This window comes from Gracilinanus agilis, chromosome 4 (genome assembly GCF_016433145.1).
Source record: "Gracilinanus agilis isolate LMUSP501 chromosome 4, AgileGrace, whole genome shotgun sequence".
NCBI classification, from domain to species: Eukaryota; Metazoa; Chordata; class Mammalia; order Didelphimorphia; family Didelphidae; genus Gracilinanus; species Gracilinanus agilis.
In genome coordinates this window covers 259,332,216-259,352,291 of record NC_058133.1, presented here as the reverse complement: position 1 = coordinate 259,352,291, position 20,076 = coordinate 259,332,216, and the positions used below count along the sequence as shown (strand labels likewise).

Here is a 20,076-nt window from a genome sequence, read left to right as displayed (position 1 = left end):
AAGAAGAGAAAGGAAGAGAGAGAGGCAAAAAAGGTTTATCGAATGCAAAGGCACTTCCTACTCTACGTCGCTTTGGGTGACGTTGCTTCCGGGAAGGTCGTTCCGAGTCAACTTGGGGCACCGGCGTTTCCGTTGTGCACTCTGCAGTCCCTTCCGTCTTAGAAACTAATGTCTCCTGAAGTCAAAGTACCGAGCAGTGAGTGTGCCGACTCCGGTTTCCAATAGAGAGCTCAAGAGAACGACCCCAGGAACTGGCTAAACGATTTTGACACCCATGCTTTTAGGCTACAACGTCATTCTTGCTATTCTATTGGGTGTCCCGATTTGAGCCATCCTCGACCCTGTGCACCCCACCCGGTGCGTGGACGGACCTATTTCTACAGACACCTAGCGGAAGTAGCTGAGGGGCGGGGCAGGGTAGGGCAGAGGCGGCAGGAATGGCTGCCCAGGAGTTGATGCTTCCAGCTGGCGCCTCGGACATGGAAGAGGATGAAAGCACCCTGGTAAAGGGGCCCGCCCTCCCAACGCGAGGCTAGGGGCAAAAGGGGGGTTACTGGGTGGTGCAAGGCTTGAGCGGCTGCGCCGAACCTGGTCTGTCATATCTTTAGGCTCTGGCCGCCGAGTCGGAGCTCCGGGACAGCCGCACCCGCTATTGCTTTCCCCGTGGAGCGGCGGCTCCACTTTCCACCCCCTCGTTTCAGTGTTTCCTTCTGCAAGGGAGGCGTGTCTTGTCATTCCCATTATTCCAGTCTATGAGCATACTTTTCACAATGGGTGGGCTTTGGTGTGTGTGCGTGAAAGTGCATTTCCCTCCCTCTCCCCAACCAATATGTCATATTCCTTCCCCATCTCGGCTGCTAATTGCTCTCTCCTCAGGTGAGCGGCCCGGGGCTCCAGGAGCCACTGCAGCTGGGAGAGCTGGATATCACATCTGATGAATTCATCCTAGATGAAGTAGATGGTGAGGGATGATTAGATCCTAGAAAACTTGAGGGGTGGGGAAGGGAAATGACCCTGGGCTTTGAGTTTTCTAAGCGAGGAAAGACTGGAATGGGGAAAACTGGAAATTATCTTTTGGGCAAATGTGTGTGTTTTTGTGGGGACGGATTTTGGAAGGGAAAGAACTATATGCTTGAGTCCTCATGACTTATTTCTGGTTCTAGTTCACATTCAGGCAAATCTGGAAGATGATTTGGTAAAGGAGGCTCTTAAAACGGTGAGACTTCTACAATATTATCTGGCCCTTGTTCTCCTTTCTTCCATTTTGCTCCCAGTAATTTTTGCAAGTATCTTCCTTATTGGGATCCCTGATATTTTTCTCTCATCTTAATCCCTGCAGAAGATCAAGTTCTCTGGTTCCTTTTGACTTTGCTGTCTTATTTCTGGTTCTCCCAGGGTGTAGATCTGCGGCATTATTCAAAGCAGGTGGAACTGGAGCTACAGCAGATAGAACAGAAATCCATTCGAGATTGTATCCTCATGTTCTGGGAAATAAAGGGGTTTCTGACACTGGTTTAAGGGATGAGGTAGAAGGTGTAGCCAAGATTGTCTCCTGTCATCCCAGGTATGAAAAGGTGGGTGGTTAGCATACAAAAATTCTTCAGGGAGTCTTTGTCCTTTTTATGAATCTCCTTAACTGCCTATGTCTCAGACATCCAGGAAAGTGAGAATATTGCATCACTTCACAACCAGATCACAGCCTGTGATGCTGTCCTTGAGGTTAGTGACTCAATTTTTCATTTGATTTTCAAGATCTTATGAAATCTGAATTGGTATGTTAACATTGATACCATTTCCAAGGTCAGAACATAATTAAGAACTAACATTTATTTAGTGCTTGTTATATACCAGGAGTTCCGCTAAACACTTAAATAACAGAGACAAAAGTGAATCAATCAGGGCAGCTAGATAGCTGAGTAGATAGCTATAGAGCCAGGCCTGGAGAGAAGAAATCCTGGATTCAAATCTAGCCTCAGACTTCCTAGTAGTGTGACCCTGGACAATCCACTTAGCCCCACTTGTTTAGCCCTTACTGCACTTCTGTCTTGGAATCAATGATGAGTATTTATTTATTTTAAGAAAGTAAGAATTTTCTAAAAAAGGGGATCATTCTTGCCCTCAAGAAGCTTACACTTAATGGAGGAAAGGAGACAATATTTTTGTAAAGGATACAAGTTACTTTTGAGAGGTGTTATACTAGTAACTGGAGGGATAAGGAAAGATTTTATGTAGAAATAGTGCTTGAGGTTAGTTTTGAAGTAAACTAGAGATTCCCAGAAAGCAGAAGTGAGGAGAGTATTCCAGATATGGAGGAGAGGGACAGCCAGTGAGAAGGCACACAGATGGATGATGGGATGTCTTATGTATAACAAGGCTGGAAAGGTAGGAAGGAGTCAGGTTGCAAAAAGTTTTAAATGCTAATTAGACATTATATTTGTTCTTAGAGGTAATTGGAATGGAGTCATTGAAGTTTATTGAGTAGGGAGTGACTTGGATCAAATAAATTATCACCTGCCTTGCTCCTGCACTCTAAGAACTATTGGGTTTTTCCATCTGACCCGTAGCTGAAATCTATATATGTTGTCTCTCCCTATTAAAATACAAAGAGCAGGGACCATCGTCTTGCTTTTCTATATTTTTTATCCACATTGCTTTGCTTAATAAATGCTTTTTCACTCACTGTATATTAGAAAAATGACTGGGAGCTATGTGATAGATGGTTTATATTGGAGAGAGAGTTGAGGAAGGGGATCAAATAGGAGACTATATCAATAATATAAACAAGAAGAGACAAGGGCTTGAATTAGTCTTGTGACTGTGAGGGGAAAGAAATGGGTATGAAAGATGTTAGGGAGATAGAAACTAAAAGATATGGAAACAAATAATATATTTAGGATGAAGGAGAATGAGGAGTCAAACATGACTCTTAGAACTCAATCCCTTGATAGTAATAGGAACATTTGAAAGAGGGATGAGTTTGAAGGAAAAGAAAATTAGTACTGTTTTGGACATGTTGAATTCCATACGACTGTAGGACATACAATGAGAAATGTCTAAAAGTTTATGCTGCAGAACTGGAGCTCTGTAGAGAGACCAGGCAGTGGTGGATTTATAGATTTCTGAGACCTTGGGTAGAGATAGTAATTGAACTAATGGGCACTCATTTGGTTACTGAAAGAAAGAATAAGGAGTCAAGAAGTCCCAGGACAGTTCCTTGGGGCTTACAGACAGGGCAAATAGCTTGAAACTTGATCCAGCAAGGAAGACTAATTGAGGACATAGACAGATAGGTGAAGAACCAAGAGACAGTGTCACAAAACCTAGAAGGGAGAGAATATCTATGGGAGGCAGGGTGGCCATGTCAGGTAATGTCAAATGTTGTAGAGTGACAAAGGTAAAGACTGAGTAGATGCCATTAGATCTGGCAAGTGACAGATCAGTGATGACTTTAGGGAGCAGTTTCTGTCCTTGATCATGAAGTATTCGAGATCAGGGATGTGACCATCCTCATCTTTAATGAAATGAAGTGGAACACTAGGTTCTGGTTACTGATTAGATTGAGAAACCTTTCGCCTTAAAACCTTTAGGTCTAGGGGGCAGCTGGGTAGCTCAGTGGATTGAGAGCCAGACCTAGAGATGGGAGGTCCTAGGTTCAAATCTGGCCTCAGACACTTCCCAGCTGTGTGACCCTGGGCAAGTCACTTAACCCCCATTGCCTATTTAAAAACAAACAAAAAAAAACAAAAAAACACCTTTAGGTCTCTCACATAGGACCAAGTGCTAGAGTTGAATAAGAGTGAATTTAACCTTCCTTCTTCTGTGGTCCTCATAACCCATGTCCTCCAGATGATCCACCCTCCTTTAGCTACAGAGTATCTACTAGACATTTCTGCAGGGATACCTCAATCCCTTCCCAAACATCTATAATGATTGTTATCCGCCACAACATATCATTGATTCCCTTTTGTTTCCTTCCTTTTAGCGCATGGAACAGATGCTGGGTGCTTTCCAGAGTGATCTCAGCTCCATTAGCTCCGAGATTCGGACACTACAGGAACAATCTGGAGCCATGAATGTTCGCCTCCGGAACCGCCAGGCTGTTCGTGGGAGACTTGGGGAGCTTGTAGATGGTTTGGTTGTACCTTCTGCCCTGGTTACGTAAGTCACCTGGTATTGTGAACCACTTGGGTCATAGATTAGAGCCAAATCTATATGCTGCTCTACAGATTAGTGCTTCCCCTCCCCCCCCTTTTTTTTAAACACCTTTATCTTTGGTCTTAGAAAGGATACTGTGTATTGGTTCCAAGGCAGAAGAACAGTAAGGGCTAGCAATGAAGGTTAAGTGATTTGCCCAGGGTCACACAGGTAGAAAGTGTCTAAAGTCAGATTTGAACTGAGAACCTGCTATCTCTGGGCCTGGCTCTCAAACCACTGAGCCACCTAGCTGTCCCAGGACTTTCCTTTCTTATTAAGTATCTTAGAGTCAGGTATACTGGAGTAGGGGGAGGTTATTCAGTGAAGCAAAGGAGTTTGTGCTTACATTTTTATCAGCATTTCCCGAGGTCACATCATCTGAGTCAGGGGTCAGAAGATAGGAATCATCCTGAGTCAGGCATTTCTTGAATGGTATTACCAGGGATCCCATGGGAATCAAGGGACTCATTAAAGTCATGTAACTTCATCCTGCCTTCAGCACATAGGAGATGGAGCTGTGTCTCAATGAAGAGATGATTATTCTTGGAGAGTGTTTCTAGGGGCACTCCTTACCATATAACAACTTGCTATCCCCTCTTTCCATACCTAGGGCAATCCTAGAAGCACCAGTGACAGATCCTCGGTTCCTGGAACAGTTACAAGAGCTTGATGCTAAGGCAGCTGCTGTCAGAGAGCAGGAGGCTCGTGGGACAGCAGCCTGTGCAGATGTCAGGGGTGTGCTGGATCGGCTTAGGGTCAAGGTGGGAATGAGGATGGTGGTACCCCCCCAGTGACTTCCAGAATATCCCCTCCTAAGACTTCCCCACTCCTCAAAGAGATAATGTCCTTTACCCTCTAGCCTCCAGAAAATCCTCTTGGAAATACAAAGAAACTCTGAGACGTTTGCTTTGTTTGATCTCACTGTTATTCCCTTCTCCCCCAATCCCCTCAACTGTGAAAGGTAGGGGGTAGGTCTTTACATTTTGTGGCCTTTTCTCACCAGGCTGTGGCTAAGATTCGAGAGTTTGTCCTACAGAAGATTTATTCATTTAGAAAACCGATGACTAACTATCAGATCCCACAGACTGCCTTGCTCAAATACAGGTCACAGTTGGGGGAAACTGGCATGATGGCAGGCATTGGGATTTGGGAGTAGAGGGTGGGAGGGGGAACACTTTCTGAGCTTTCCCATGGAATTATTCCCATGGAAATTACAGGTTTTTCTATCAGTTTTTGCTGGGAAATGAACGAGCAACTGCAAGAGAGATCAGGGATGAATATGTGGAGACATTGGGCAAGGTTTATCTGTCGTACTCTCGCTCCTACCTGGGGAGGCTCATGAAGGTTCAGGTAAAACTGGACAGGGGTGTTGGGGATAGCTAAGTGGATTGAGACAGGAGGTCATGGGTTCAAATCTGGCCTCAGCACACTTCCTAGCTGTGTGACCTTGGGCAAGGCACTTAACTCCCATTACCTAGTCCTTACTGCTTTTTTGCCCGGTATTGTTTCTAAGACAGAAGGTAAGGGTTTAAAAAACAAACTAGAAGGGGTGAAAGGACAACAGCAGACCAAAGAGATGCTTAGGGAAGGGAAGGAGAACCCTGCTGAGATACATTTTATCTGGTCTAGGGGAGAAAGGTATAGACTACACTTTGTTTTTGAGTGTGGATGGTCACTAACATTTTTTCTCCATGTTTTCACCAGTATGAGGAGGTGGCTGAGAAAGATGATCTGATGGGTGTGGAAGACACAGCGAAGAAAGATATCCTGAGAGCCAAGGGATCCTGGGAGAGATTTTCTGAAAATGGGAGGGGGACTAATACTAATTTCTAAGGGGAAGGTAACTAGATACTAAAATCTTAGGTGGAAGGGAGAACCTGGGCTCCTGATAATTAAAATCCCAGTGCTTAGGAAGGAGACCTGGTCACTTGGGCATTCCTCTGTAGACAAATTCTATGTCTTAGTGTCTGAAATATCCACCAGTATTGGGTCCGTGTGTCTTAAGTTCCTTTGTTTTCCCTAACTATCCCTTCCTGGTAACGATTTTTCTCAAAGCCTTCTCTCCGAAGTAGAAACACAATCTTCACTTTGGGGACCCGTGGCTCTGTCATCTCTCCTACTGAGCTTGAAGCTCCCATCCTTGTGCCCCATACAGCTCAACGTGGGGAGCAGAGGGTATGAAGGGGTCAGGGATTTGAGATATAGTGGCATGTTCAGAGTGGGAGGCTTCTATTTCAGAGACATGCTGAGAATGGGAGGAGCAGACATAATAGAAATATAACTGGGGCAGAGGGATTAAATAAGGTATAAGGTTCTCCCCTAGGAAAGGAGGAAGAATCTGGGTAGGAGAAAGGCCACTATTGTGGACATCTTTTACATTCCCTACTTTCTATTCCCTTAATATTCATTTAATATATTTTTCTATAGGCAACATTGTGTGTGGAGGAGGATGAACCTTAGTAGTGGGGTTTTCCCCCAACCTTGATTCTCCTTTACTATTTTCTCAAGGCTAACTCTAGTTAAGTAGAAAAGACCATGTGGCAAACTTTGGGGAGATTGGTATCACATATTATCTACCAGTTCTAGCCCTCTCTTAATTCCACCACCTCTTCCATCTCACAAATTGTCTTTGTTGCTCCCAGTATCCCTTTGAGGCACTCTTTCGGAGCCAACAGTATGCCCTTCTAGACAATTCCTGCCGTGAGTTTCTCTTCATCTGTGATTTCTTCGCTGTTTCTGGCCCTGCAGCCCATGATCTTTTCCATGCTGTGATGGGGCGTACTCTCAGCATGACTTTGGTGAGATCCCCTTAGTCCCCTGTAGGGACCTAGAAACTTTGAGGCCCCTTAGATTTTTCACTCTTATGGGACACATTCTCATCATGACCTGTGGGAGACCCCAAAATAAGGGCCTCTTGGCCTCTCAAATTCTTTCCTTGCCCCAATTCTGACTTAATAGGTGTCCTCTCCCCTTATGTGCCCTTGCTACTTATCAAGGGAACTTTAAGACCCCAGCCAGGAAGAAATGATAGTGGGATGGTAGAGATGAGTGAGGATTTATTCCTTTCTTTGATATTCTCTACTAGTGCCCATGTCCCCCCCCCCCCCAAAAAAAAAAACAACTGAGAGAGAAAAAGAGAGTGAGTTAGAGTTTGTGTGTATCTACCCATTTGAAGGAGTATTTCTATCTCTCTGACCCTCTTTTCCTCATGAATGCTTCACCCTGATTTTTACCCCCAATTTACAGAAACATCTGGAATCCTATTTGGCTGATTGCTATGATGCCATTGCAGTTTTTCTCTGTATCCACATCATCCTCCGATTTCGCAACATTGCAGCCAAGAGGGATGTCCCTGCACTGGACAGGTCACTAATATCTTGTCCTAGATTATATTGACCTTTAACTCCTTCACTTAGAAGAAACAATCCTGCATTGAACAGGACACTGATAATCCTTATACCCAGAGGGACTTTTCATGCTAGATTTGATTCCTTACCCATCTCTCCCCAGTCTGAATTTCAATTCAGTCAAGAGGATTTACTTATAAAAGCAGAGCCTTGTGCTAAACACTGGAGGAGATTCCAGTTTAGTTATGACACAGTCCTTTCATATAGTTTTTACAGTCTGGTAGGGAAATTGGATGCAAATGGTTGTAATATACGGCATTAGTTGTATAAAAAGCTCTGGGGAGTGGAGAAGGCATCACTGATGAGGATCACAGTTTCTATAGAGGCATTATGTGAGTTGGATTTAGAAGAATTAGGTGCCAGGTGGAAAGTGTTTTGGTTTGTGGACATAAGGCTTGATTTTGAATCTTTCACTGCCTGGTGACCTTGGTCGAGTTGAGTTTACCTGTAAAGACAAGATGAAACTCAAGCTCTAAATTTATGATCCTCTTGTAGGTAAAGGGAAAGGAGGACATTCCAAGGATAGGGAATAGTTTTAATGTGCAGAAGCACAGCATCTTTTGAGGGGAAGGCAGAGATCTTTTGGTTGACTTGAGTAAGGGAAATCATATTAGCTAAGACTGGATGAGGTCAAGTAGCACTAGATTGTGGAGGTCTTGACTGCCAAGCAAAGAAGTGTAGGCAGTTGGGAATTGCTGAAGAATTTTTGTGCAGAGGAATGATAGGACTAGAGTCATGCACAAAGAAGTTTGTTCTGGTAGTAATATGAAGGATAGATTGGAAGGGAAAGAGAATGGATGGGAGGGAGATCTATCAGGGGACCATTGCAGTAGTCCATAAGGATAGTGACAATAAAATTGGGAGAGGAAGGGATAGAACTGTAAGATGTTAAGGTGGAATGATAGAACTTGGTAATTGGTTGGATGTGAGAAGTGAAGATGAAAGAAAAGACAGAACATCGGGGTTTAGAATGTAAGAGACTTGTGACATTCCCTCAGATGCCTGGCCCTTTAGTCTCTTTGGAAGGAAATCCAAAGGGATTATTCTAGATTGGATCATGTGCCCTTCATCACTGACTTCTGATCCTGGGTGACCCCCAGGTATTGGGAACAGGTCCTGGCTCTGCTGTGGCCTCGGTTCGAGCTGATTCTGGAAATGAATGTACAGAGTGTCCGAAGCACTGATCCCCAACGACTCGGAGGGCTGGACACACGACCCCACTATGTGAGGGCAGGGCAAAAGCCACTTTGGGATTATTGGGGGTGACTTCGGATAAAAAGGGAACTTGGGCTAAACTAAAGGGCTAATCACTAGGGGTAGAGAAGCAGTGAATTAAAATGGGTGAGGCTAGGAAACTGAGCAGCTGGGGAAACAGAGGCTTTTCTGGAAAATTGGTGTGAGATATAATTCTTCATCTCTCCTTCCTCAGATCACACGTCGTTATGCAGAGTTCTCTTCAGCTCTTGTCAGCATCAACCAGACTATTCCCAATGAGCGGACAATGCAGCTATTGGGACAGTTGCAGGTGAGGTGGCCCTTCTCTTAATTGGGACTTTGGAGGTGAGGAAAGACACCCCTTAGATAGCCTTGCTTTCCTTCACTCTTCCCTCCTTGACTGCTTTTCCAGGTGGAGGTGGAGAATTTTGTGCTACGAGTGGCAGCAGAGTTTTCTTCACGGAAAGAGCAGCTTGTATTTTTGATCAACAACTATGACATGATGCTAGGCGTGCTCATGGTAACAAATTTTTCCCCAAACCAACAAAAATAAAGATCTTCCTCTTTCCATCCCCACCCCTCCATCTCAAAGATTATTCCTCACCCAGGAAGGGGTTGTCGTCGTCTTTTTTTTTTTTTTTTTTTGAAAGTTCTTACTTTCTATCTTGGTAACAACTCTTAGGCAGAAAGGCAGGGCTAGGCAAATAAGGTTATGTGACTTGACCTGGGTCTGTAAGTGTCTGAGGCCAGATTTGATTCCAAGTCGTCCTGACTGCCTAGGTCTGGCAATCCACTGTGCCACCTAGCTAGGGGTTGCATTCTAATGAAAGGTCCCACTTTTTCTGCTCTTAGACATTATGAACCCTCTGTTCATCTCCAAATTTATCTCTCTTATTTTTCATCCCTTCCTGAAGGAACGTGCAGCAGATGACAGCAAAGAAGTTGAGAGTTTCCAGCAGTTGCTCAATGCACGAACTCAGGTCATTGATTTTCTCTCACTCCTTCTCCTTTTCTTGAGTAGTTAAACTAATTGAGGGAATATTCTTCCAAACCTAGCTCATTCTGAGTTACCTTCCCATCCCCCACTTTGTCTATGTGTTCTCCAGGAATTCATTGAAGAGCTTCTGTCCCCACCTTTTGGAGGCTTGGTGGCATTTGTGAAGGAGGCTGAAGGTCTGATTGAGAGGGGCCAGGCAGAGCGTCTTCGAGGGGAAGAAGGTGAGGAAGGTACAGGGAAAAGGCTGAGAGATAGGAGGAATTCTAGGGGCTGGAAGGAAAAGGAGATAGGAGCTAGAACAGAGGTGTCAAATAGGTAGCCCACAACACTTCTGAGTGCACCTGAACCAGATTAAAATATAGTTCCTAATTGATTTTTCATGTGTTGATGTATTAGTTAAAAATATGTATATGTGTATATAGATATATATATAAATATATAAAAATGTATGGTTTTCCAAGTCAATATGAAGCCTGCAGTGATCCTTATGTACAGTTTAGTGGCCCTTGTTTTTATTTATATTTGACACCACTCATCTAGATGAATGTGGGGAGAGCAGGGAAGAAGAGAATACAGGATGGAGTAGCACCAACTGATAGTATCAATACCAACCCTGTTTCCTTAACATGCTAGCCCGGGTGACTCAGCTGATAAGGGGCTTTGGCAGCTCTTGGAAATCTTCTGTTGAATCACTAAGTCAGGATGTCATGAGGAGCTTCACTAACTTCCGAAATGGGACCAGCATCATCCAGGTGACATCCTTTTCCCCATTCTCTGATCCTTCCCCTTTCCAAGTCACTGAGGTCAATCACCAGGAGCCCAGCATCATCTTTGTGACCCCCTAATCTCCAATCATTGTTTCTACCTTCAAATTCTTACTGGCATCATTTGGTGGTGCTCAAGCTCTAACCACCTTTGTACCTCTTATGACCTCTGACCAGGGTGCCTTGACCCAGCTGATCCAGCTTTATCACCGCTTCCATCGAGTCTTATCCCAGCCCCAGCTCCGAGCCCTCCCAGCCCGTGCAGAGCTCATCAATATTCACCACCTTATGGTTGAGCTTAAGAAGCATAAGCCCAACTTCTGATATGTTTATCCTTGAGATTTTCCAAGCCCTCTCTCAGTCCAGTCTTTCCCCAGGATACCTCTAATTTTTCAGGGACTAACTTGCCCAACTAATGATTCCCCAATCCCCATATTCCTCATGTGCCTGTTTCCAAGCCTGTTATTACTCCTTGCCAGACTGAGTAATTTGGGTTCTTATAGCCTACTCTGGTGATTCTTCAAAATGACATTCCCTATTCCCAGTTCTGTCCTCCTCCTAGTCAATAAAACTTCTTGTCTCTGTTTTGTTTTTGTTTTTTGGTCATCATTTCTTGGACTCTAAGTTGTAAGAGAGATGAAAGAATTCCTATTGATAAGTGTAGCTCTCAAGGGTCATTTTGGTAGCAGAACCACGAGGGCAGGGGCTCTTAACCATTTCTGTTTCATGGACTCCTGTGGCAGTCTGGTGAAGCTTATAGATCCCTGCTCATGATAGTCTTAAATGCATAGAATGAAAGGAAACCAATTATGTTGAAATATAATGATCAAAATATTAAAAACAAAAAAAGTTCATGGACCACTTGGGTTAAAAAATTCTATCCTTGGGTAGAGCTTACTCCAAAGTTTCCAACTTTTCAGCCCCATGGACTTATTTTGACATTCATGATTTTGTTAGTATGGGCACTCCCTTTGTTGCTGTAGATTTTGTCTGTGTTCTTTCTTAGTTACTAAGACAAAATAAAAAATCACCTGGGGACTAGTCCTCTACACATAAGTAGAGACTGTTAAGTCCTCAGACCAGACCCATAGTCTATTGCTGGACCTATATTCAAAGCCTTTCCAGTTTGGTAGAACCTTTCAGGCTTTGCTTTTGGCATAGCCTTGTTGAAATCCACAGGAGGAAAAGAAGTTGTTTTGTTTCATCAATTCTGAGAAGTGGAGGCCAGGGTGACTTTTTGGCCACTGATTATAGAGAAAAAGTTGCCATAAAATTGTCTATCTTAAGTCTAAGCCAGGTTCAAGATTTACCTTACCTTAAGGAACTTAAAAAAAACCCCAAAAAACTTTACCTTCTGTCTTAGTATCAATTCTAAGGCAAACGATGGGTACCTACCTGGACCAGGTAATTGGGGTCAAGTGACTTGCCCAGGGTCACAGCTAGGAAGTATCTGAGGACAAATTCGATCACTCTTTCCAATGTTACCTCTAGTTGCCCTCTTAAGAACTTTCTAACCCCAACCCCATTCTCTTCCTCCATTTCTCCTTATATCTCTGAAGTAGCATGGAAATAACACTGAATTGGGGGTCGGAAGACCTCAGGACTAGGAAGTAATTAAGTACTACTGTATTCAACCCTGGCCATAGTACACCTGGAGTTGTGCTGGATGCCAAATTTCAAGAAGAATGTTTAATTGGAGAGAATCCAAAGGAAAGCAAATGACTTCAAAACCATGTCCTTGAGGATTAGATGAAGAAATTGGGGATATTTAATCTGGAGAAGAATATAGACATTTTAACATGGAGAGCATATTATCTCCAAGTTCTGAAGTGTTGACTTGAAGAGGGACATCTGTTTTCTCCCCTCTTCCATTTTGGCAGGAAGGGAATGGACATGTAGTGAGAACTGGCCTAACTGGTACACTGGAAGGATAACTGGTTCAGATCTCTGCCTGTGATCTTCACATTACTGGGCTTCCATTTCCTCATTTGTAAAATAATGGAGTTGGTCTATTCTAGAAGACCTTTTTCATTCCCTTCCATGTGTAGATCTGAAAACTTGTTAACAAGAACTCAAGAAAACTATTGTTAGCGCTGTTTTAGGAAGCACACTGATAAAAGCTGGAGAGTGCCCAGCATAGAACCTCAAGGACAATTAAAAATCTCGGGAGATCAAGCCTTATGTGGGTCAGTTGAGGGAAATGGGCACTATAAAACTGGAACGATTTTAGGAGTGATAGCAGTTTTTAAATATCTGAAACGAGGTTCTGAGAAAGAGGGATTGGTTTAGTTCTGCCAGTAGCTGTTTCTGCCTCCCAGAAGGTCTTCATGCCTCAGCCAGAGGGCCACCAAAGCATGTGGTGTGGGGAGAAGTGGGAGGGGGGATGGCGGGGAGGTGAGAGTAGTCCATTTTCTCTGCCTCGAATTTCTGGTCTCTGGTCTTTAGTACTTTTTGTCCCTCACAAAATTCCTAAGACTGCTGTAGTAAGGCAGGGACTAGCCCCATCCTGAGAGGGCCCTCTAGACTTAGGCTATTTCTGGACGTCCCTGACTTCTGGCAGGTGAAATGTAACCAAAAGTGTCTCCAGCAGGTATCCCAGGACCATTGCCGGCAGGCTAGAAAGGCAGGCTCTAGCAGTCTCCCTGGTTATGGGAGAGCTCTGGGCCAAGTATCTCGTGATTGGCTAGAAGTGGGCCGGCGGGATCAACCCTCTTTCTGGGGTCGCCTAGGAAACGTCGAACCCCCTCCCCTCTTCCGCCTTTCCCTAGAACTCCGCTCTACTCTAGAATCAGCCTTCTGATTGGCTTGGAAGACTTCTCCCACCGCAGTTTCCGGTGACTGAGGAAGGGAGGGAGGTGTCAGGAAATGCTTGGCGCGAAAGTTTGGGACTCCTGATTGGTCTGAAAGCTTCAGGAGGCGGGGTAACCTCGTAGAGAAGACACCTGCCTTGGCTCTAGGCCCTCCCCCCGTTCTTTCCGTGTAATCTCACCTAGGATTGTTTCCTACTCCATCCTCCTCTTCTTTCAACTCCTATACCCTAATCTGTCGCTCACCTGTTCCAAGTTAGGAAGAAGGGAGGCGGGACATGGGACTCCCAGGTTTTCTGGGTGGAGCCGGTGTTTTTGTAGCTCCTGGGAATGATTCACGGGAATTTCACCCCCACTATTATTGGGAGTTCTAGAATCTCTGGATCGGCCTTTACTCAACACCATGCTTGTGGCTTATTAGCTCCCAGGGACTAAAGCACCGGTCCTGGACTGAAGAAGACCCAAGCTGAAAAACAACCCCATATATTTACTAGCAGTGTGACCCTGGGCAAATAATTTTAACTTCCGTCTGCCCCGGTTTCTCAACTGTAAAATGGGAATAAACACACTCTCCCAGGATTGTGTGGAACAAATGAGATTTGTAAATGGACTGAAACACAGTAGGTGTTTAGTAAATGCTTAAAGCACACTGCAAACCTTAAAGCTATTACTTACTTTTACTAGCCAATCCGAAAATACAGTTAAAAGCAGGGACCAAAAAGATGGAATATATGACAGTAACACCAGTGGTGGAGGACAAGCACATAGAAACAGGTTGAAAGATACACACGTTGAGAAATGAGGCCAGGGAACTTTCTGGGTCAGTGTTGATATGGTAGGAGCCTATGTGTCCTGGACAACCTGGGAAATAAGTACACCAGCTGGTGAATCATCATTGCACTGTGGTCTGGGCATTTCAGTTTTTAGTTCTGTGTCAGTGGATAAACATTTAAGCCCCTTTTATGTACCAGGCAATGGGCTAAGTGCTGAGCCAGCATAAAGAAAGGCAAAAGACAAATCTTACCCTCAAGAAGCCCAGTCTAATAGGGAATACAAAATACAAACAGCTATGTACAAACAAAATATATATAGGAATAAATTGAAGAAAATCAACCTAAGGAAGGCACTATAATTTAAAAGTTGGAGGGAAGAGAAGGGAATAAGCACTTAAATAGCACTAGGCACTGTGCTATACACTCTACAAATATTATCTCATTTGATCTTCCCTGTGAAGTAGATATTGTTTTCGTCAGAAAAGGTTTCCTGGAGAAAGTGACATTTCAGCAGGAACTTGGAGGAAGTTAGAATGTTGATATGAGAAAGAAAAGCGGGGCAGCTGGGTAGCTCAGTGGAGTGAGAGTCAGGCCTAGAGACAGGAGGTCCTAGGTTCAAACCCGGCCTCAGCCACTTCCCAGCTGTGTGACCCTGGGCAAGTCACTTGACCCCTATTGCCCACCCTTACCAATCTTCCATCTATGAGACAATACACTGAAGTACAAGGGTTTAAAAATAAAATAAAATAAAATAAAATAAAATAAAATAAAATAAAATAAAATGAGAAAGAAAAGCATTCAAGGAATGGTGGACAGTCACTGAAAATGCCTGGAATAGGGAGGTGGACTGTATTGGTTGAAGAACAGCAAGAAGGCCAGTATCACTGGATGGAAGAGTAAGGGGCAGAGGGATATAAGGTGTGGGAAGTGTTATGGATAAAAGAGGGGTACACTAAAGTTCGGGGGTGATTTCCTTCCCTTGCTGAGTGACAGAGGGGCAAAAGGGTGATTGGTGATAGGAAAGGAATGAAAGGGATTGGCTGAGTTTGGGGAGGAATGGACAAGGTGGTATTAGGATGGTAAGGATACAGGGTGAGGCATTCAGGAGAGGCAGCTAACACAGACTAGACACTCAGGCCAGAGACAGAGGACACTGGGGGGGAAATAGGCTGAACCTTCCAGGCAGGAAAGGTCTACAGACATAAGAAATAGGGCCAGTCAGAAGTGGTTTGAATCTGACTTGAGGGCTTTCTTGTCAGTTTCTCAAGTTCTCAAAGGAGGAACCACAAAGCTCCTCCCTGTCAATGAAACTGAAGGGATTCAGGAGGAAGTGTCTGGTAACTACTTCCTTCCAAGATGGATGCCTCCAGTTTCCCTCAAAAAATAAAAGAGAATTATTCCTTTCCCTTCACCCTTGCCTAATTTCTTCAACACAAAGATTCTCCAGAGGGTTTCATTAGGTAACCAAGGGTTTATTAATGTTTCAGGGTTGGTCTGGAAGGAAAGAGGGGTTTGGGGTTCCTGACAGCCACTAGGGAGAAACTCAAGATCGGGGTGGGTCTCAGGAATGGGTTAGACTGAGAGAGAACCTGCTCTCTCAGCCTGGGACAATTTGACTGCTTTTAAGGTAGAGGGTATACTAAAGGGATAGTTTGAATTCAAGGATGTCCTACTTGCCTATTGGGGAAAATTAAACCCACAAAGTCTTTTCACTAGAAACCCAAAAGCCATCCTGCCTCCCAGAGCCCTGGGAAAAAAGGCAGGGGAAACAGGGAAATAATATGGAGAAGGTCAGGGAGAGGTCCAGAGAAATTAGCTAGGTACAAATTGTCCAAAGACAAGGCACAGGCCAAAGCAAACCGAAAGCCAAAATAGAGCTCTGGTTGATCCTTCCATTCTGTTCAAGCATCAGGGACCAACTGAACTTTCTCTCAGAATTCTAAGGCTTAACTGCCAGAAGTCTTCAGTTGGCCCCCTGTAAGAGCAAAAACCCCTCTTGCAACTTTTGCATTACAGAAGCTTGGGGATTGTCAAGATGCCCTCTGCCTCCACCTACCTGCTCTGCTTCAGCTATTCATTCTCTTCGGCTGTTGTTTGCTACTTCATGCTGGGGGTAGCTCTTTTACTGCAGGGCTGAGACCTATAAGCTCACTCAGCTAATCAAAAAAAGACAGTAGGCCAAAGTCAGATTTATCCTTTTAATTGCTCTTTCAGGGTCCTTGGTTCCAGACAGCTATCTAACTTTAGGAAAGAAAACTCAAATTAAATTCCTGATTGTGAGTCTGCATCCCCTAACCCTCCCCCCCCCAAACTGATAGGAATAAAGAAATTCATCTTGTTTCCTATGTCCCATGCTAATAAAGTGAAGCAAGTAGGGCCATCCTCCTCCATGTTTGTTTTACATTTCTGCCAATTATAGGGGACCAGCCTCCTATATGATAAAAATGGGGGTTCTGAGTGGCGTTTACGGCGTCGGATTGATAAGACAGGAAAAAGAAAATGAGAACAACCAGACTAGTGGTTAGCCCATGCTGTTCCAAAATCTGTGGGCTTGGGAGTTTATTATATATTGGTTTCAAACAAAGAACACAGCTATGAAGGGGTAACAGATTATACATAACCCATTAAAGGTATAAGTACCAAGACAATGGCCAAATTCCAACCATCAATTAGTAGGGATAATTCTGGGAGAGGAAATATTTTTATGGAGATGCTCACTTATTGAGTTCTGTCTTCCAGGATTATAGGCACCTAGACAAATAAAGTCAAAACTAAAAGCGCCATACTTATCTAAGTATGCAGACTTATCTTAAGTAATGTTTGTTAGGGTTTAGGCTTCTTAATTATCAAGGAGAGGAATCATTAACTCAGTAGATGCTGGTCTGCCACTTCAAAGTTTTCCAATAAGAATTGTAAAAAAGGTGGGGATCAAAGACTGAGTCAAAAGAGGAGCCTCAGATTTTTATCTTATATGGCCCGTTCAGTCTGCATCCTGACATGCAGTGCAGAAAATCATACACACAGTTTTACTTGCCGATGATTTTGTAATGGGATCCAGATAAAATATCTGTTACAGACTCTGTTTCTCTAAATGACTCCTAATAGCCTTCTCGGAGGGACCAAGTTGATTTTGGATTAACCTACCTGCTGGTACCAGAGCCTTTTGGGGCTCAGGTGACCAGGACCAAACACAAAGACTGCCTCAGCCTGGATTGGTCACATAGGGAATCCAGCTAACAGGCCCTAAATTTGATCCTATTTCTCCAAAGGCTTTAATACATAGAATGGCTTCCCACAGCCAATCCTTGCTGATTCTAGTTCCACAGCATTTTTCCAGGTGTCTTTTTTGCTCCTGTCATATGGCCACTCCATCCTCACCCCCACCCCAAATCTTGTTTCAGTACTCATCACCTCTTACATTGACTATTGCAGCAGTCTCCTAAATGAATTCCAGACTTCCAGGATCTGCCATTCCAAATTCATTATTCATCTAATTTCCAAAAGGAACTTCCTAAAGCACATCTGTTCAAAACCCTTTATTGACTCAATATTGCCCCTAAGATAAAATACAAATTCTTCAGCTTGGCACATTTCAGCCCTTCATCTGGCTCTTAGTTTTCTATATTTCACATTATTTCCTTTCACTGTCACTACCTTCAAGCCAAATTATTCTACTTGCTGTTCCTGAGCTTCAGTAGTTCATCTTCATCCCTCATGCCCCAAATTCATCTATGCCACAAAATATGTATTGTCCTTGTAATAAATTCTTAATTTCTACAACTAATTCAGTGATTGTTTCTGTTATCTTTATCAGGAATCAGGATTTAGTCACCTTGTGAACTTGACATTCCAAGGTTGACAGCAGAAGCTCTTAAGCTAACTCTCTCCTTATCTACCACTATGCTTTTACATAGTTCATTTACTAAATTGGACTAAATACTTCTGAAATCATAGTTGCAATTGCCTAACCAAAGGATTATATGTGATTCTTTGTTTTATAGTCATTGACATAAGAGTAGTTTCCTTTTCAAGAGATATTGAGGTATTTCCAACACATCGCAGCAGCAAGAGGTAGAAAGACAAACACCATTTAAAATCACCCTAGACAATATAAAATACTTAGGAATCTATCTACCAAAACAAACACAGCAATTATACGAAAACAACTACAAAAAACTTTCCAAACAAATAAAACTAGATCTAAACAATTGGAAAAACATTGATTGCTCATGGGTAGGACAAGCTAACATAATAAAAATGACCATTCTACCCAAATTAATTTACCTATTTAGCGCCATACCTATCAAACTACCAAAACACTTTTTCACTGAATTAGGAAAAACTATAACAAAGTTCATTTGGAATAACAAAAGATCAAGAATATCAAGGGAAATAATGGAAAAAAATGTGAAGGAAGGGGGCCTAGCAGTACCAGATATTAAACTATACTATAAAGCAGCAGTCATCAAAAAGGTATGGTACTGGCTAAGAGACAGAAGGGAGGATCAGTGGAATAGACTTGGGGTAAGTGACATCAGCAAGACAGTATATGATAAACCCAAAGAGCCCAATTTTTGGGACAAAAATCCACTATTTGACAAAAACTGTTGGGAAATTTGGAAAACAATATGGGAGAGATTAGGTTTAGATCAACATCTCACACCCTACACCAAGGTAAATTCAGAATGGGTGAATGACTTGAATATAAAGAGGGAAACTATAAATAAGTTAAGTGAACACAGAATAGTATACTTGTCAGATCTCTGGGAAAGGAAAGATTTTAAAACCAAGCAAGAGTTAGAGAAAATTACAAAATGTAAATTAAATGGTTTTGATTATATTAAACTAAAAAGCTTTTGTACAAACAAAAACAATGTAGTCAAAATCAGAAGGGAAACAACAAATTGGGAAAAAATCTTTATAATAAAAAACTCTGACAGGGGTCTAATTACTCAAATATACGAGGAGTTAAATCAATTGTATAAAAAATCAAGCCATTCCCCAATTGATAGATGGGCAAGAGACATGAATAGGCAATTTTCAGGTAAAGAAATCAAAAGTATCAATAAGCACATGAGAAATCTCTAATAATTAGAGAAATGCAAATCAAAACAACTCTGAGGTATCACCTCACACCTAGCAGACTGGCTAAAATGAAAGAAGGGGAGAATAATGAATGTTGGAGGGGATGTGGCAAAATTGGGACATTAACGCATTGCTGGTGGAGCTGTGAACTGATACAACCATTCTGGATGGCAATTTGGAACTATGCTCAAAGGGCTATAAAAGAATGCCTGCCCTTTGATCCAGCCATACCATTGTTGGGATTGTACCCCAAAGAGATCATAGATAAACAGACTTGCACAAAAATATTTATAGCCGTGCTTTTTGTGGTGGCAAAAAACTGGAAAATGAGGGTATGTCCTTCAATTGGGGAATGGCTGAACAAATTGTGGTATATGTTGGTGATGGAATACTATTGTGCTAAAAGGAATAATAAACTGGAGGAATTCCATGTGAATTGGAAAGACCTCCAGGAATTGATGCAGAATGAAAGGAGCAGAGCCAGAAGAACATTGTACACAGAGACCGATACACTGTGGAAAAATAGAATGTAATTGACTTCTGTACTAGCAGCAATGCAATGACCCAGGACAATTCTGAGGGATTTATGGAAAAGAATTCTACCCACATTCAGAGGAAGATCTGCAGGAGAGGAAACACAGAAGAAAATTAACTGCTTGAATACATGGGTTGATGAGGACATGATTGGGGATCGAAAGTACCACACCAATGCAACTATCAACAATTTGGAAATAGGTCTTGATTAATGACACATGTTAAAACCAGTGGAAATGCATATCGGACAGGGGAGGGGGGAGGTAGGTGTGTGTGTGTGTGTGTGTGTGTGTGTGTGTG

The 20,076-nt window shown here is 43.0% G+C and overlaps 1 protein-coding gene across 1 annotated transcript; it reads left to right on the top strand.

Moving 5' to 3' along the window:
- Nucleotides 1-441: 441 nt before the first annotated feature.
- Nucleotides 442-11,164, top strand: VPS52 (VPS52 subunit of GARP complex). The gene is made up of 20 exons (XM_044674036.1): nt 442-503; nt 877-961; nt 1,164-1,216; nt 1,396-1,471; nt 1,652-1,719; nt 3,983-4,158; nt 4,805-4,955; nt 5,198-5,298; nt 5,412-5,544; nt 5,899-5,956; nt 6,236-6,369; nt 6,837-6,992; nt 7,441-7,559; nt 8,702-8,825; nt 9,031-9,126; nt 9,229-9,336; nt 9,731-9,796; nt 9,923-10,034; nt 10,447-10,565; nt 10,755-11,164. Exons 1-20 carry the CDS (start codon nt 456-458, stop codon nt 10,899-10,901), a joined length of 2,130 nt encoding a protein of 709 aa, XP_044529971.1. The 5' UTR covers nt 442-455; the 3' UTR covers nt 10,902-11,164.
- Nucleotides 11,165-20,076: the final 8,912 nt, after the last annotated feature.

What these genes read in the sequence shown, in the direction of transcription:
- VPS52 (XM_044674036.1), top strand. Translation starts at nt 456, where the DNA reads ATGCTTCCAGCTGGCGCCTCGGACATGGAAGAGGATGAAAGCACCCTG. An exon ending in TAAAGGAGGCTCTTAAAACG is followed by an intron (nt 1,217 to 1,395) that starts GTGAGACTTCTA and finishes TGGTTCTCCCAG; the next exon opens with GGTGTAGATCTGCGGCATTA. An exon ending in GGAAGACACAGCGAAGAAAG is followed by an intron (nt 5,957 to 6,235) that starts ATATCCTGAGAG and finishes CTTCCTGGTAAC; the next exon opens with GATTTTTCTCAAAGCCTTCT.